Source organism: Microcebus murinus, chromosome 1 (assembly GCF_040939455.1).
Source record: "Microcebus murinus isolate Inina chromosome 1, M.murinus_Inina_mat1.0, whole genome shotgun sequence".
NCBI classification, from domain to species: Eukaryota; Metazoa; Chordata; class Mammalia; order Primates; family Cheirogaleidae; genus Microcebus; species Microcebus murinus.
The window spans coordinates 2,082,954-2,099,781 of NC_134104.1; the positions used below are offsets into that span (position 1 = coordinate 2,082,954).

The 16,828-nt window shown below is 63.5% G+C and overlaps 1 protein-coding gene across 4 annotated transcripts in view; it reads right to left on the reverse strand.

Annotated features, from left to right (window-relative positions):
- Positions 1–16,828, reverse strand: part of AGPAT3 (1-acylglycerol-3-phosphate O-acyltransferase 3) — a 67,975-nt gene that overhangs the window by 10,622 nt on the left and 40,525 nt on the right. For 3 of the 4 annotated variants that reach the window (XM_012779077.2, XM_012779078.3, XM_075999448.1), the window contains exons 2-4: positions 1,745–1,971; positions 1,149–1,318; positions 731–892 (exon numbers count right to left, since the gene is read on the reverse strand). In XM_012779077.2, coding sequence (XP_012634531.1) covers positions 731–892; positions 1,149–1,318; positions 1,745–1,922 — 510 coding nt within the window. In that variant the 5' untranslated portion in view covers positions 1,923–1,971. Of the gene's footprint in view, positions 1–730; positions 893–1,148; positions 1,319–1,744; positions 1,972–9,639; positions 9,709–10,300; positions 10,406–16,828 lie in introns of those variants that run through there. The other variant, XM_012779076.3, reaches the window with a different exon arrangement.

The following is a 16,828-nucleotide window of genomic DNA, read 5'->3' on the forward strand; positions in this document are numbered from 1 at the left end:
TCGGGGTCACCCGACACTCACCCACATGTACTCGGGGTCACCCGACACGCACCCACATGTACTCGGGGTCACTCGACACGCACCCACATGTACTCGGGGTCACCTGACACTCACCCACGTGTACTCGGGGTCACCCGACACGCACCCACATGTACTCGGGGTCACCCGACACGCACCCACATGTACTCGGGGTCACCCGACACGCACCCACATGTACTCGGGGTCACCCGACACTCACCCACATGTACTCGGGGTCACCCGACACTCACCCACATGTACTCGGGGTCACCCGACACGCACCCACATGTACTCGGGGTCACTCGACACGCACCCACATGTACTCGGGGTCACCTGACACTCACCCACGTGTACTCGGGGTCACCCGACACGCACCCACATGTACTCGGGGTCACCCGACACGCACCCACATGTACTCGGGGTCACCCGACACCCACGTGTACTCGGGGTCACCCGACACTCACCCACATGTACTCGGGGTCACCCGACACGCACCCACGTGTACTCGGGGTCACCCGACACTCACCCACGTGTACTCGGGGTCACCCGACACTCACCCACGTGTACTCGGGGTCACCCGACACTCACCCACGTGTACTCGGGGTCACCCAACACTCACCCACGTGTACTCGGGGTCACCCGACACGCACCCACGTGTACTCGGGGTCACCCGACACGCACCCACGTGTACTCGGGGTCACCCGACACTCACCCACATGTACTCGGGGTAGTCGGACAAGCGCTTCAGCCCTTCGATGACAGTGTCCCGGTCCTCCTCCCATTTCCGCTTGCAGAACACGATCTCCAGGAAGTACCATGTCCAGCCAATGAGGGGCACATAGAGCAGCTCCTTCTTAGCGAGCACTTTGGAGCTCTGACGAGAGGACAGGCAGCCGGCGCTCAGTGTCTGGGAGAGGCCGGGGGCTTGGCCAGATTCCCCCAGCACCTCCCGGGGGGACCCCGTGGCTCACCCCAGGACTACACGGGGACCCCGTGGCTGACCCTGGCGCCTCCACGGGGACCCCGTGGCTCACCCCGGCATCTGCCCGGGGACCCCGTGGCTGACCCCCGCACCTGCCCAGGGTCCCCATGGCTCACCCCCGCACCTGCCTGGGGTCCCTGTGGCTTACCCCTAGCACGCCAAACCGCTCACACATGGTCCACCCACACAGGAAGTCGATCTCGAAGTTGTGGTTGAGGATGATGACCACGTGCTCCTTCCCGAAGCGGTCCACCGTGGCCTGGTCCGTGAACAGAGTGCACTCCGTGCCCGACCACCACTCCAGGAGCATGACCAGCTCTGCGGACACACGGGGGTGTTGGCCTGGGCGCGGGACAGCCTCTGCTCTCGGGGTGAGCGGCCAGCGTCCCTGGGAGGCCCTGGCAGGTCCCCCCCGCGGGGGACAGTCACAGGATCTTCATCTACAGCAGAATTTTCTGCTAGAAGTGAGTTCTAATGGCTTATACTTTAAAAAGTTTACCAAAATTACAACTCCCTTCTCTAAGCAAAAGTCAGGGGAGAAGACGATCGGCAGAAGCGGGGGAGGAACGCCGTGGCTCTGTGCAGACACGGCCTGTCCAGTCATCGTGGACCTCACGTGCACTGTGTCCGGCGGGTTCCGCAGCCAGGGCGACCCGCTGAAGGGCCCGGCCCCCGTCCTGTGCTGGGAACGAGGCCCGGCCCCCGCGGTCGCGGCCCCCCACAGGCCCCCGCGCGGACACTCACGGCTCCACAGCGAGTAGGCGAGGCGGCAGTTGAGGCGGCGGTAGAGCTGCTTGCTGACGGGCCAGATGGCCAGCGTGCAGAGCTGCGCGAAGTTGATGACCAGCCCGCTCACCACGAACACGAACCCGACGAGCAGGTGCACGGCGAACTGGGTCTTCAGGAAGGCGAGCAGGCCCATGGCCGCTGCTCAGGAGCGCGTGCAGGGCCCCTCGCTGAGAACAGCCGTCCTGCGGGGCAAGCACGGCGTCGGTCGCGGCACAGCACCCGCGGGACAGGGGACGGGGGGACAGGGGGATGGGGAGACGGGGGGACAGGGGAGACGGGGGGGAGACAGAGGAGACAGGGAGACGGGGGCGCGGCCGGGAGGAAGCCCTGGGCTCAGCCAGCGCCCGCCCGCTGCCGACGGGAGGAGCCTGGTGCACCTCTCCTTCCAGAAGGAATGGAAGGCGGGACTGACAGACCCGTGGTGGTCACCTGTGCCTTCCACACACACACCACAGCACACCACACTACGCATGCCACGCCACACACCCAACACCATGCCACACACCACACTACACATGCCACGTCACACACCCAACACCATGCCACACACCACACTACACATGCCACGTCACACACCCAACACCATGCCGCACACCACACTACACATGCCACGTCACACACCCAACACCATGCCGCACACCACACTACACATGCCACGTCACACACCCAACACCATGCCGCACACCACACTACACATGCCACGTCACACACCCAACACCATGCCGCACACCACACTACACATGCCACGTCACACACCCAACACCATGCCGCACACCACACTACACATGCCACGTCACACACCCAACACCATGCCGCACACCACACTACACATGCCATGTCACACACACACCACAACACACACCACACTACACATGCCACGTCCCACACACCACACTACACATACCACATGACACACACACAACACACACCATACAACACACAGGCAGTCACATACAATACACATAACACGCTACACATGCCACATCACACACACAACACACTACACACGCCACATCACACACCACACTGCAACACACACCACACACACAGGCACTCACACACACCACACACACCACATACATCACACACACAACACACACATGCTCAGGAACACCACATCACACACACACCAAAGACATCATCCACACACCCAACACACCACACACTATACACACACCACACCACACACAACACGTCTTGCACACATGCTGTCCCATGCAAACAGGAAAGAAGCAAACAGAAGTCTAGAAGAAACACACCCAAACATCCACAGCGACTCTGTCCAGGCAAGGCGTGTGAGCGCGTCATTTCATTTAGCGTCTCATTGAGAAGCAAGGCCGAGCTGCGGGGGCATCGACACGGAGCGCCTGCTAGCTCCTCGGCGGGGCGCGAGCGCGTGTGCACACCGGGGGAGGCTCCCGAAACGCCGCGGTCCCCCTTCCCACGACACGTGCCCGCCCGCCTCACGGTGACAACCGCTCTCGGGATGGAGGAGCGGCCGGTCGCTGCGGCACCCGTCCCCGGCTGGAGCGTCTGCGCAGTCCCCGGGGAGCCGCACCCGCCCTCCCGGCCGCACCCTGCGGCCCGGTGCCGCGCACACCCAGCCCGCACGGGGCCCCAGGGCCGCAGGTCCAGCCTGGCCCTGAGTCTCCGGGGCTGACCGACCCTCAAAAGGGCAGATGGGCCGGCCGAGCGCCCGGCTCGGTGGGGCTGGCTTCGCCCTCCAGCTCGGTCCCGCCGCCCGGGCCACCCACAGCCACCCAGACGGTGTCCCGCCGCTCCCTGGCACCTTCCCGCGTGCTTCCTGCAGCTGGCCGCCGGCCTGGCCGCGGGTCTCCACCCCGGGACGCCTGAGACGTGGGGTCAAAGCCCGTGGCTCCACCGCTCAGCGGGGACGGGCATCCTGAGGAACTCGGGCTGCTCCTCACGTAAGGCCGGCCGCCGCGGGAGACGCCCGCCTGGACCCGCCGCGGCTCTGGCCCGCGCCGTCCCTGCTCACAGACCTCCCCGGCGCCCGTCCCACCTCCTCAACACCCCGTGAGGACGCGCGTGCGGCCGACGCACAGCCTGTGCAGGGTGGCGGGCAGAGGCCGCCCGCACACGGGCGAGGGTGAGGCTGGCCTGCCCCGGCCTCGCCTGCCCCGTCTACACCGCAGAGGCCTCCAGGCTGTCTCAGCAGGAAGGCGCCGTCAAGGGGCCCGGACCCAGCGGCCCCCCAAGTCGTTTGCTCGTGTCCTCTACAGCGATGCCTGGAAAACCACGCATCCCCAGTGTTAGGGCGCTGTCTGCGTCTCTAACCCAAGTTTACATGCACAGCAGCCGCAGATTCCGGCATGTTGCGCGTGTTGACTTTCTCAGGCACGGCTTTACGCTTTTAAACACAGCCGCTGGGGCCGGCGCGGGGGCTCACGCCTGTGATCCTAGCACTCTGGGAGGCCGAGGTGGGTGGATTGCTCGAGGTCAGGAGTTCAAAACCAGCCTGAGCAAGAGCGAGACCCCGTCTCTACTATAAATAGAAAGAAATTAATTGGCCAACTAATATATATACAGAAAAAATTAGCCGGGCATGGTGGCGCATGCCTGTAGTCCCAGCTACTCGGGAGGCTGAGGCAGGAGGATCGCTTGAGGCCAGGAGTTGGAGGTTGCTGTGAGCTAGGCTGACGCCACGGCACTCACTCTAGCCTGGGCAACAAAGCAAGACCCGGTCTCAAAACAAATAAAAATAAAAACAATAAATACAGCCGATGGGTTCAAAAGGCCGCTGGTTTGAGAGCCGGCAGCAGTGCTGGGAGGCAGGCTCTTCCCAACAGCTGGGGGTCAATTGTCCCATTTGCTCCCCGGATTCGAGCCAGCTCTGCGGGGTTTATCATCACGAAATGCACTGAGAGTCTCTTTTGTTTGATATTATGCTTGAAGTCTTTTATTGCTTACCCTAACCTAACATCTGCAACAAAGACCTGTATGAACACTTAAAATTAACTTGTGCACTCCTTACGCACAGGCTCTGAACTAAAACGTCCTCCGGCTGCTTCACGACGCCCCCGTGAACATTCCAGTTGCCTCCGAAGAATACGGACACTCCAGAGACCACAACACCATGGTCACCGGCGTGAAGTGTACTGTCGGCACGAGAATATTATCAGATATCCCACCCACGTTCCACGGGCACCCACCGTCCCCCAACGGCCTTCCCCACGCAGGGCCGCGTGGAGACCGCGTGCACACTGGGCTGGGGGGCTTTGTCCCCTGTACCCAGGGCCCCACCCGCCTGCCTGGCCTGCCAGTCCCGGCCACCGTGGGCCGCCGCACCCCTGCGTCTGTGTGTTCTCACAAGTGACGCAGGCTCACTCTGCTCTGGCTGCGGGCTCTGCCGCACACGGAGGCGCTGCCGGGCGTCCTGCGCTCGCCTGGGGGGCCCAGAGCCCAGGGTCCGCGGGACAGTCCCAGGGGCAGGCCCTGGGGACGGCGCCCGTCTGCGTGTCTCGGTGGAAGGGACCTGTCCTCAGCGGGGTTTCGCCGATGCCCACTCCCGCCGCCAGCGCTCACGGCTCGTGTGACGCGGCATCACGCGGCGGTCTTGGTCTCCATCATCCAAACTGCTGTGACGCCACGGCGATCCCATCATCGTGGGCTCTTGGGGCCTCAATGCCCCCGTGTCACAGACGAGAGCGTAGGGGCCAGAGGCTCAGGAGCCACACTCTCGGCCGGAAGCCGCACCCTCGTGTGTTGGACGCGTGAGCACAGGGCTCCCGCAGGCGGGCTCCCCGGGAAGAGCCTGGAGCCCGCCCTGCCCCGCCCCCACACGCTGGCCACGCCAAGCCCTGTGTGGCCCAGAAGGCCTTGGAGAACACGGGACAGAGGAGCCACACCCGCGGGACCTGCAGGCGCCCGCGTGACCCTGGGGCGTGGACACCCAGCAGTTGTGGGCAGGACGCCGGCCGCAGGCCACGGGCGTCTGTCCACTGATGCCCGGCCGCCACCTGGCGTGTTCCTAAGCCCCTGGGTGAGGCTACAGGTCACGCTGCTCCGGGAGCCTGGCGCCCACGGCGGGGCCCTGGGCAGGTGGCTTCCTGCGGCCCCCATACGAGCATGAAGACCAACACCTTCCCGGGTCGGGGGGCAAAGGTGAGGGACGGTCCTGCCTTTGCCTGGGCAGGGACACAGGATCCTGCCACTTGGAGGGGCACGGGCCCGGCGGCAGGGGGACGTCACGGGGCGAAGCGTCAACGCTCGGCGCAGCCGGGACGAGAACCCAGCCCAGGGTGTTGGCGGCCGCCCCTCTGGGGAGCTGCCGGACTTCCCGGGGGGCAGGAGGGACTGGGGGCCCAGCAAGACCCTCCGCCCACCTGCCCACCCACCGAGACGCCAGCTCTGCCGCTCTGTCCCGCCAGAGGCTCTGGCCGCTCATTCCAAGGCAGAGTCCGGCGCTCGCCACGGCAGGTCCACGGGAGCGCGGCACTGGCCACGCCACTCCGGCTCCTCTCGGTACGGGTGCGTCGAGTCCCCCTGAAAATGACCCCCGGGACCTCAGAGCACAGCCGAGTGTGGAGACAGGGCCTTCAAGTGGGGATTAAGTTCCATGACGTCAGCAGGGTGGGCCGGGACCCAGTCTGACGGGCGTCCTTATGTGAAGGGTGGACCGTGTGGAACCACGGCCAGGGACAGAGGCCTCAGGAGGGACAGCCCTGACCTTGGACTTCTGGCCCCCCAGCTATTTGTGCTGCTGACGGTGGCCCTGCGTTGCAACGGCCCGAGCAGACTCGCACGCCTGGACAGACACCCGGAATCCTCGTTTCCAGATCCCACAATTCCAGAAACGTGCGGGCCCTTCCCACGCCCTGCCATGCGTGCCATCTGCTGCCCAGCCCCCGTCCCCCGCCTGCCCCAGGGCCCATCATGGCAGGCGCCCAGGGACGCTCCCTGCTGCCACTGCCCCCGTCTCCTCTTCCCGTCCCCTGCTCCCAACCTTTGCAGCCACCCTCTCAGGCCCAGGCCTGCCCTCGCCACCCCACCCACTGCGCCCGCCAGGCTCCGTGCGGCGCTGCGGCGGCTTTCCCTGCTCGCAGCAATCGCGGCCCCGTGGAGGAGGGGCGGGGCGGTGCATGCTGCCACAGCGGCCAGCCGGGGCAGGAACGAGCAGGGGCTGGAGCCGGCAGCATGGGCGGCGGCCCCGCGGGGCAGGTCCGCAGACCCCCGGCTCTCAGTGACATCACGAGTGAGAACACAAGGTGCGATTGTTGCGGGCCTGACCCGTCAGAACGCTGAGGCGGCTCAGCGTCACGCTCGCCATGCCGTGCGACACGTCTAGAACCGGGGAAGGCAGCTTTAAGGGCTCAACTAAGATCCTAGATGAAACAAACACGGCTCTATTCTTGAGGTTTAAAGGGAAACCCTCAGTTCTCAGGTAAATCCACTCACAGAGACCACTTGATCTTTCCAACAAGCCTGAAAAGCATGAAATATTTGCCATTGTGCCCTTGCCAGCGTTTGGAATTAGCAGCAGGTCTAACAGCTGGAAAAGGGGGCGGCGAAGTCTTCACCGGGTGCAGACGACAGGTGTGCCCCCCCCCCCCAGAACCCACCGTACCCAAATGGCTCCCGCAGCAGGAAGAGACGACGGTGATGCGGAAAGTAATAAAACACAACACACAGAAACCCTCGGAAGAGACTGAGACAATGGAGGAGTTTCTTTCTCTCTCACCTAACAGTTGCGGTCGCGGGCGGCTCTGCCCGCCGTGGTCACTCGGGGCCCAGGCTCTGGAGGCTCCTCGCGGTCAGCACGAGGGAGCTCCGGGTGCTGCTTTAGGCCGGGAGGGGGGATCGCAGGTGCAGGGCCTGCGCCTCCTCCCCAGCCAGCGAGGCCACGCCTGCAGCCCACGGGAGCACTTGGAGACAGGGTCGGCGAGGACACCGAGCCCCCATGTGTCCAGGAGCCAGGGGACAGCATCCCAGAGGACCACACGGACACACAAAAACAGGAGGTAAAATGAGGGAGAAGGCCCCATGCAGGTCTGCAATAAAAAAAGAAAAATGCCCGATCCACAACTACAGAAGGAAAAAAGCCCATACGAGGAAACCATAGAAGATCCTGAAAGACACTAAAGCAGGACGGAGCAAACATAAAAACCCTGTGTGTCCAGCCCATGCCACGCCTCCCCGCACACCCCCAGGCACAGCAGGGCTCCTCCGTCAAGACACAGGGGCTGCCCCTGCCCTGAGCCTGGCTGGCTTCAGGGCTCACCCCAGGAAGGCGGTGGAAGCACCCTTCAGAGACCTTTCGGTCTCCCTTACGCTCTCCTGGGCACCAAACGAGGCGGCGTGGCCAGGCTGCAGGCCGGTGGACCCGCATGGAGCAGAAATGGACCTTCCCAGCTGACGATGCCCAGACAGCAGCTCCTGGGCAGTCACACGAGCGACGCGGGGGATGGGGGTGGGGGGAACAACAGAAGAACCAACCTGCTGAGCCCAACCAAACTGCTGATCCATAGAACTGTGAGCCCCCTAATGGTGGTGTTTTAAACCGCTACATTTTGAGGTGGTTTGTTAGATAGTAACACGTAAATGATACATAAACCATTTATAAATATAAATGAATCCTAATAAAAATACCAAAAGTTCCCCACCCCTCAAACTATACATGCTGATCCTGCAGTTCATATGGAAAAATAAACAGGAAAGAAAAACCAAGAAAACCAGGAAAGAGAACAAGTAAATAGCCCTATAACATAGTACCACATCTATGAAGCCTCCATAAATAAAATAGCACGGAAGTGGCATATCAAACAGACACATACACCAACGAGATGGCCTGCAGAGCCGACAGTCCACGTCCTAAGAGAAGCTCTCCACTATCCTTTGGCATGTAGAGCAGTCCCTGCTCGGGGCTTGGATCCTACATGCACTAAGCACTGACTACAGGCTACGCAACAGCACATCCCACACGATGCATTCCATTTGCTTTTTTCTTTACATTTTATAATAAAAAAAAAAATAGAGACAAGATCTCACTATGTTGCCCAGGCTTGTCTCAGTTCCTGGGCTCAAAGAATCCTTCTGCCTCAGCCTTTCAAATTGCTAGGATTACAGGCGTGAGCCGCTGCATATAATTTTCTATTTTAGCTGCATTTGTATAGCATTTAGATATTATTAAAATAAATAAAATACAAAACTAACTTAAAACCATTACTAGACTCATGAGAATCTTTTAGCGCTACATATTTTTCTCACAATGTTTAAAAAGCCACAATTAAATGATATACACCTAAAACCACTCCTTCTGCCACCGATAACAGGACTCTGCTTCTGCAGCACACAGGCCACTGGGTGAGCTGCCTGACGCCACCCCCACTGCTGGGGACGGAGCTCTGCGACTGAAGCCGGGTGCAGCCTTGGGCTCGTGACGGGAGCTCAGCCCAGGCCTGAGCCAGGAAGGAGGCCCTGTCCCCTCTCCGAGCACGGACACAGGGATGGGCAGGGGCCAAGCCTAGCCGGGGAGACCCTCCAGGGAGGCTTTTGCTTTCCTGAGACGAGAGACAAATACCGCTTTGCCTTCTTCCTCCCTGAGTGAGGAAGGAGTGTGTACAGGTGCAGCAGCAGCCACCTTGGGAGCATGAAGCCACAGAGCCTGAGGACAGACCAGCGCCCGGGTCCTGCCGGCCCCCCACGGCCCGGAAGCCCCTTTGGGAGGCAGGGAAAACCAGGGCTGCTGGTGCGGAAATCACTATTTCTGCGACCTGTGGCCCCAAACGCTCCTTTCACCGCCATGGCCCACCCCTGTCCGTAGTGCAGGCCTAGCACACGCCACCGAGGGCTCCGCCCGCATTCGCACGGCCCGTGGGCGCCATACGTACATTTGTGACAGACAGCAGCACGGCTCCCTGGTCCATGTGTCATTACGAGCTGCCTCAGTTAAAAGTTTCCTGAAAGAACAATGTCACAGGACAGCCGTGTGGCACTTTACCAAAACCCGTCTAATAATCAGAGTGCCGTCGGACACGTGGCAGGCCAGCCACGTGCTGGGAGTGGCTGGACCCGCGGGAAGGAAGTGACTCCGGACTCGGCGAAAAGGAAACTGCCGATGCTTCCAGATCTCACCGGAGATGCCGAGGGCATCGTCCCAGCAAATAGAGGTCACACAGGCAGCTCCGCCTGGCAGACGGCTGAGAGAGCCCAGCACAGCCGGACACCCGGGCTGGGGCCTGAGCGCACGGACCGAGGGCCCCTGGTGCCCCAGGCCACTTCCCAAGGAGGTGAGAATCCCCACCATGTGTGTCCCGGAGGGGAACGGGGGCTGCAGACCAAGGACAAGGGTCCTGCTGCCACCCCCCCCCCCAGGTCTGTCTGCCAGCAGGTTTCTCCACCTCCTAAACCGAGTCCTGGTGGAAGCAGACCTGGAGAGGGTGGCGCTGGGGCTGGGCAGAGAGGGGACAGTGGGGGTGTGGGACAGACCCTAAGGGCAGAGCGGGCCTGGTGACGCCGAGCCAGAAGGAACTCCGGGGTCCCCTCACCTACCCCGATTCTCTGAGCTCCAGGGTCTTCCGTGCTCTGCAGGGTGTTGTGGTGGTTACCCTGGCCTGGGGAGTGGCGGTGTTGGTGCCGGAGGTGGAGGGGTGGGAAAAGCTGCCGGGGCCTGATGACTGCACAATAGACCTGTGACAGGCCTGTGGCCGCAGGGTATGGCAGGCACCTCCTGCACCAGAGCTGCCGGGGCAGCAGGGCCCTCTTCGGGGCTGGCAGGTTTGTGGGGACCACTCTGCAAGGCACACGCACACACGCGCACGCACACACACACATCCATGTACACACACATACACACATACCCGTGTGCATTCATGTATACATATGTGCACACGAACACAGTGCATTCACGTCCAGGCACATGTATATGCACACATGCGCACACTGACTTGCACACATGTGTATTCATGCACACACACGTGCGTCCATGTGCACATACACATGTGCACTCACATACATGCACATACATACATAGATGTATTTACCCACACGTGTGCACACAGGTAAACATGTGTTTGCATACACATGTTTACGCACACATACATGTGTGCCTTCACATACACACATACGCAGTCACAGCTAAGTTCACTTGGACGCAATTTTCTCGCCACCAGCTGCCCAGTGTAATAACGACTCTCGCTCTAGAGAAACAGGCGGCGTCTGCGGCACTACTATTCACTGGACTGGTCGCCGGCGCTTTGCGCACGTCTCGTTACACTTCGCGATGTCAGAGACCGCGCAGGCGGAGCTCCAGCCTCCCTCAGGGTGCAGAGCCCTCCCCTCCCGCCCTCACTGCAAGAACAAGGCGGACAGACTGAGTTAGCGACTCACTTCGCCCCAGCAGAGAGGGGCCCGAGGCTCGGGACAAACTCCTGAGCCGGCGAGGCGGGCCTGCCGGGGGCCGGGTGGAGCTCCGGTTTCCCCGGGGCAGGCGTGGGCCGCCGCTGGTGAGGGGCTCACGCTCCCGAGACCCGGCCCAGGCCCGTGCGGCTGGGAGAGAGCGAAGGCCGGAGCCTGGGGACCCCCTCCTGCCGGCTCCCCCAGCCCCACGTGCCCTCCCCAGGCGGCACGGGGACTCGCGAGAACACACGGCATTTCACAGAGTGTTTTAAACAAAAACCACACAGATCTAAAGGACAACTGTGTGCTCATCATTTACAAAGATGAAAATGTTGTCACACTGGCCATTAAAGGCACCACGATCCACACGTTCATGCGAGAGAGGTGAGAGAAGGCAGCGACTGGAAATGGAGCAAACCAGGCGGGTCCACGGCAGCCCCCCGGCCCAGCACAGCACAGGGCGCTGAGGGGCGCCACCTTCGGGACCCGGCGGTGACCCCACAACCGGTGCCCCCGCAGGGCAGCTCTCGGGCGGGGAGGCTCGGAGGAGGCTGGCTCACCCGGGGTCACGGGGCTGGGCTGCGTGTCACTCGGCAGCCTGCCGTCTGCGCTTCCGTGTGGACGTAAACCCAGAGGCTCTCAGCTGTACGAGGGTTCTGAAGTAAAATGCGGTTCTTAAACGATTCACCAGTCCAATAAAAGACACGTGACGTGGGAAGCGTACTGAAGACTCTCCCTGGCCCACGCGGTGACCCGTGTTTTCTCCGGGCAACGGCTGCTGAGGAGAGCGGGGCGCACTGCGGTCCCCAGCAGGCACGCAGACCCCGGCCAGCTGCATCCCACCGTCCCCACCGCCCCACACTGCGGTCCCCAGCAGGCACGCAGACCCCAGCCGGCTGCATCCCACCGTCCCCACCGCCCCACACTGCGGTCCCCAGCAGGCACGCAGACCCCGGCCAGCTGCATCCCACCGTCCCCACCGCCCCACACTGCTGTCCCCAGCAGGCACACAGACCCCGGCCGGCTGCATCCCGCCGTCCCCACCGCCCCACACTGAGGTCCCCAGCAGGCACGCAGACCCCAGCCGGCTGCATCCCGCCGGCCCCACCGCCCCACACTGCGGTCCCCAGCAGGCACACAGACCCCAGCCGGCTGCATCCCGCCGTCCCCACCGCCCCACACTGAGGTCCCCAGCAGGCACACAGACCCCAGCCGGCTGCATCCCGCCGTCCCCACCGTCCCACATTGAGGTCCCCAGCAGGCACGCAGACCCCAACCGGCTGCATCCCATCATCCCCACCGCCCCACACTGAGGTCCCCAACAGACAGGCAGACCCCAACTAGCTGCATCCCATCATCCCCACCGCCCCACACTGAGGTCCCCAGCAGGCACGCAGACCCCAGCCAGCTGCATCCCGCCGTCCCCACCGCCCCACACTGAGGTCCCCAGCAGACAGGCAGACCCCAACCGGCTGCATCCCATCATCCCCACCGCCCCACACTGAGGTCCCCAGCAGGCATGCAGACCCCAGCCGGCTGCATCCCGCCATCCCCACCACCCCACACTGCATGAGCAAGCCGCTGGACAGGCACGCTCAGGCCCAGGCACCCGGGCCACAGTCTGGGCTCTAGGCGCCCCACTCTGCCCCGCCCCACCTTGTCCCCACTTTGCCTTCCGTGACTGGTCACACCAGCCAAAGAGAGCAAGGCAACCGACAGCCGCCTCCCGCCCTGGAGTCCCTGGAGAGGCCCAGCCGCAACCCCAGCACCTTTCGGGGCATCCTTCGGGGCACCCTACCACCGCTACCCTGCGCAGCCGGGTCCCTGAGCCCGAGGAGGCCACACAGCCCGCTCTGCCACCTCCTCCCTCCCCCAGCTCGGGGCTAAGGCGAGATTAGCGAACATGCAAATCACATGCCTGAATCCTTCCTCATTTCCCCTCCTTGAACAATGAGTTTAATCCCTTCCTGTGCTTCCTCTTTCCCTTCTCCTTTCCCTGGGCCCAAAAAGTTAAACCCAAGTGAAGTTTTGTTCTGCAGCTCAACCCTGACAACCCCCTCCTCCGCGGCCAAGGGCCACAGTGCCCTGAGGACGTCGCCATGTGTCCCCCTCGGCTGCTGTCCCGACGCGGGCACGTCACCTCGTGTCTGAGAACGAGCCCTGCTCCCTGTGCTTCCTGGGAACAGCCCTCCCTCTGTCGCCCCTCCAGCCAGCGCCGCGTGGGGGACGGCTCGGCGGAGCCAGCTGCCTGCAGGACGGCCCTGTGCCTGTTCCCAAGCCTCTCCTGGCTGGCACAAGGGACCCCACGCCCAGGGTGGCGCCCGCCCTGCCTGCTCGCCCTCCGGGAACAGCCGCAGTCGGAGGCCGGAGAGGCAGGGCCCTGTGCCACGCAGGTACCTCACCTTTCCTCTCTCTTTCCCGCTGTCCCCTGCTCTGGAGTCCCGGCCACCAGAGCCCCTGGCTGCGTGGAACGTGTGGCCTCCAGCCCGACTGCAGTGCCAGGGGACACAGCCAGCCCCTCCCGGCCGGAGCCCAAAATAGCCGTCGCCCTAGAGGGACAAGGGCCGGGCCCGTGGCCTGCGTCTCTGAGCAGTGGAGGAGCAGACCCGGTGTGACCCGGGGACATGGGTCCTGCCAAGTGGGTGACACGCCAAGGCCCCGGCACGGCGCTGCATGCTCATTTTCATGCTTGGCCACGAGTGGGCGCGGCTTGATGGAGGAGGGCTGCGCAACAGTGGAAACTGTCCAGACTCCGCAGGACCCTCGAGTCCCCCAGCAACTCAGGGGACCCTCCCAAGGTCACTCACCGCCCCAGCTGGGCGGGGAAAGCCAGGCGCGGCAAGAGAGCAAGATTCACGCCCGAAACACTCGCCCTCAAGACCTTGCCAAAGACGCCTTTCTGCCTTCACCAAACGCGGAGACGAGCGGATGCCATTGCTGCGCCCCAAACCAGCACCGCGGCCTGGCCTGCCCTTACTTCACCCGAGCTGGCTCCCTCTGCCTCCACTGGGGACCGCGAGGGGAGACGGGGCCGGAAGCGCAGCAGTCGCCGCAGCAACCCTCGGAGAGGAAGAGAGGTGCGCGCTCACATGTCTGCATAGCGGGAAGCAGAGCTGATGACGAGGACCTTGCCCGTACCTAGGACTGGTTTTCTCTGAAGGTTTGTCACGAGCCCAGGAGGGTGGGCTGGGACCACTGCACATCCGGAGCTTAACCAGTGCCTGGCATACAGCAGGCGCTCCATAAAGGCTCGTGGCGGGAGGAGGGAGGAAAGATGTCCTGCCCTACAGCAGAGAATGCCATCGCAGGGTGACCACGGCCCAGGCGGACGAGGCGCTGTGGACCCACAGATGTCCCCTCCTCCTCCACCTGCGGCGGGTGGGAAAGTCGGGCTGACGGGACAGCTTTCTCTTTGCGACCACAGCCGGCTGGAGATACAGAGCAGAGGTTCCGCCAGGCCCCAGTGCTGCCAGGAGGCCACGGGGTGGCCCCGCCACCTCCTCCCACCGAGCAAGCAGCCAAAGGGGCCGAGAGGAGCCCCAGCTGACCGCTGCACCCAGGTGGCCCCAGCAGGCCTGGCGGCGGGGCCGGCGTCCAGCTGCTCGGACAGACGTTTCTCAGCAGCCCGGCCACGGCCCTCCCTCTCCAGAGCAGTGCCCACAGGATCGAGGAGTGGCCGGCCCACTTCCTCGCTTCCCGCTGCAGACTGAGTCCTGCGGGGAGCCAGGGGCCTCCCGGCCACACTGCACGGACCGAGGCCTCAGGAGCTCACGGGCTCGGCTGCTGGGCTGTGCGGCAAGCACAACTGGGCGTCACCGGGCGCGGCAGCCCGGCCCTGAGGACAGCCCACGGCCCTCGAACACCACGGACAGCTCACTGTCTTAAGATCTGAGGATGAGAAACGAGGATTCTTGGAAAAATCTTCACGCTGCAAAGACGGCGCAGCCAGTCTCTCCCGCCCCGTGGACAGACCGCGGTCCGGAAGATCCTCCGTAAGCCCATTACGAAAGGTTATCCGCGGCCCAGGGCCAGTAAACAAGGCGCGATTTTCCCAGCAGATCATATTGATAGAGCTTCGGTCCCTTGGAGCATCTGTGAACGTGCACAGTTCGGCCACTAATCCCAAGAGACGATTCGATACAAGAGGTTCCCGTGGAGACTTGAGTCTGGGTCAGTCCCCGGGCTCTGCCCAGCCCCGAAGGTGACGCTGCAGACGCGGCCCGCGAAGGCTCTGGGAAGCCCTGCGGGGGCGAGGCTCAGTCTGGCCAGCTCCTCCCTCGCTCGCGTGTCAGGGGGGGCAGTAAGTGGCCCTAATTTGCGAGTTTCACTGACTCAGGCTCACTCTCCCTGGACAGTCTACGTTACAGAAGTTTTCGGTGTTTACACACACTCGCGCACACACGCACGCACACGTGGGCACCCACACATGTGCACACACGCGTGCTTCACCCTGAAGGGCAGGGCCGAAATCCGATTCTTGGACGTGATTAGGAATCACCAGCGCCACAAACAGCTACCGTTATCGACTCAAATACGACCCCGTGCTGATGTGCTCTCCTCGGAGCAGACCACGCTCTGGCTGAGGCGCCGCGGTGGCGGGCGGCATGGACCGCGACCGCCGCACGCGGTTCTGGACGGGCCCACGGCCAGGCCGCAGAACTCTTTCTCCTGTGAAAGAGTTCCTTCCTCCGTTCTTAGCGGGAGGATTTCTTTTTTCTCCAAAAACAGGGAAAATGGCCAAGCCAAGGTAGGGAACAGCTTTAGCAATAAGACCGTTAACCTATCAGATAGATAAGCCCCACCCGCCTGTCGCCATGACAACGGCGCACGGCCCGGACGGCCCACCCCAGGAGGCTTCCCTGGGGCCGCGGTGCCCACACCCCCCTTCCGGGGCCATCTTGGCCGCGGTCTCCCCACGCTCACACGTGTGCTGAGGCCTGTGACCAGGCGAGTGCTCACTTCCTGGCTCGGGGACTCCCGACCGACAACTGCCCCCCCAAGGCCCGAGAGCCTCTCCCAAGGGACGGAAGTCTCTGTCCCTCGCCCCGGCCACGCCGCCACGGCCACGCCGCCCCGGCCACGCCGCCCCGGCCACGCCGCCCCGGCCCCACCGTGGGCGAGTCCTGCGCTTCTGTGCACCTGCCTGCACCAGCCCCCGTGCGTCCCTCACAAACCCTAACCGAGGGCCAGCCCCCGCCCCTGCCCCCACCGCGATGGCCCCGCGGCCGCAGGACGCGAGCGCTAATCGGATCTGCGGGCGGGAAAGCGCAGTCGGAGAAGGCGGCCACGCCACGCTGAGGAAGCAAGGTGAATCTGCCCGGGCCCTCTGGGAGAGGCGGGAACGCGCCGCCGTCACGGGCTTGGGCCGGGCACATGCAGGGGCCCGGCAGGCGGCGGTGCTCCCACCTCACAGAGGGAAACCGAGGCCGGGGGCGCAGACGCCCTGCCTCATCGCGCCCGGGCCGAGTCGGGTCCCAGGTCAGCGTGGTGGGCGGCGCCCGCTCCCAGCCGCAGCGAGAGCTGGTGCGGGGACTGTCACGGGCCGCGCAGAGTCGCAGTGACCGCCACAAGCCAGCGGCCGGCGACGGGGACCAGCGACCCGCGTCCCCGTGACGGAAGCCGCCCGTCCTCTGCTCCGTCCACAGACCACCCGAGCCAGCCTCCGCGGCTCCCACCGCCACG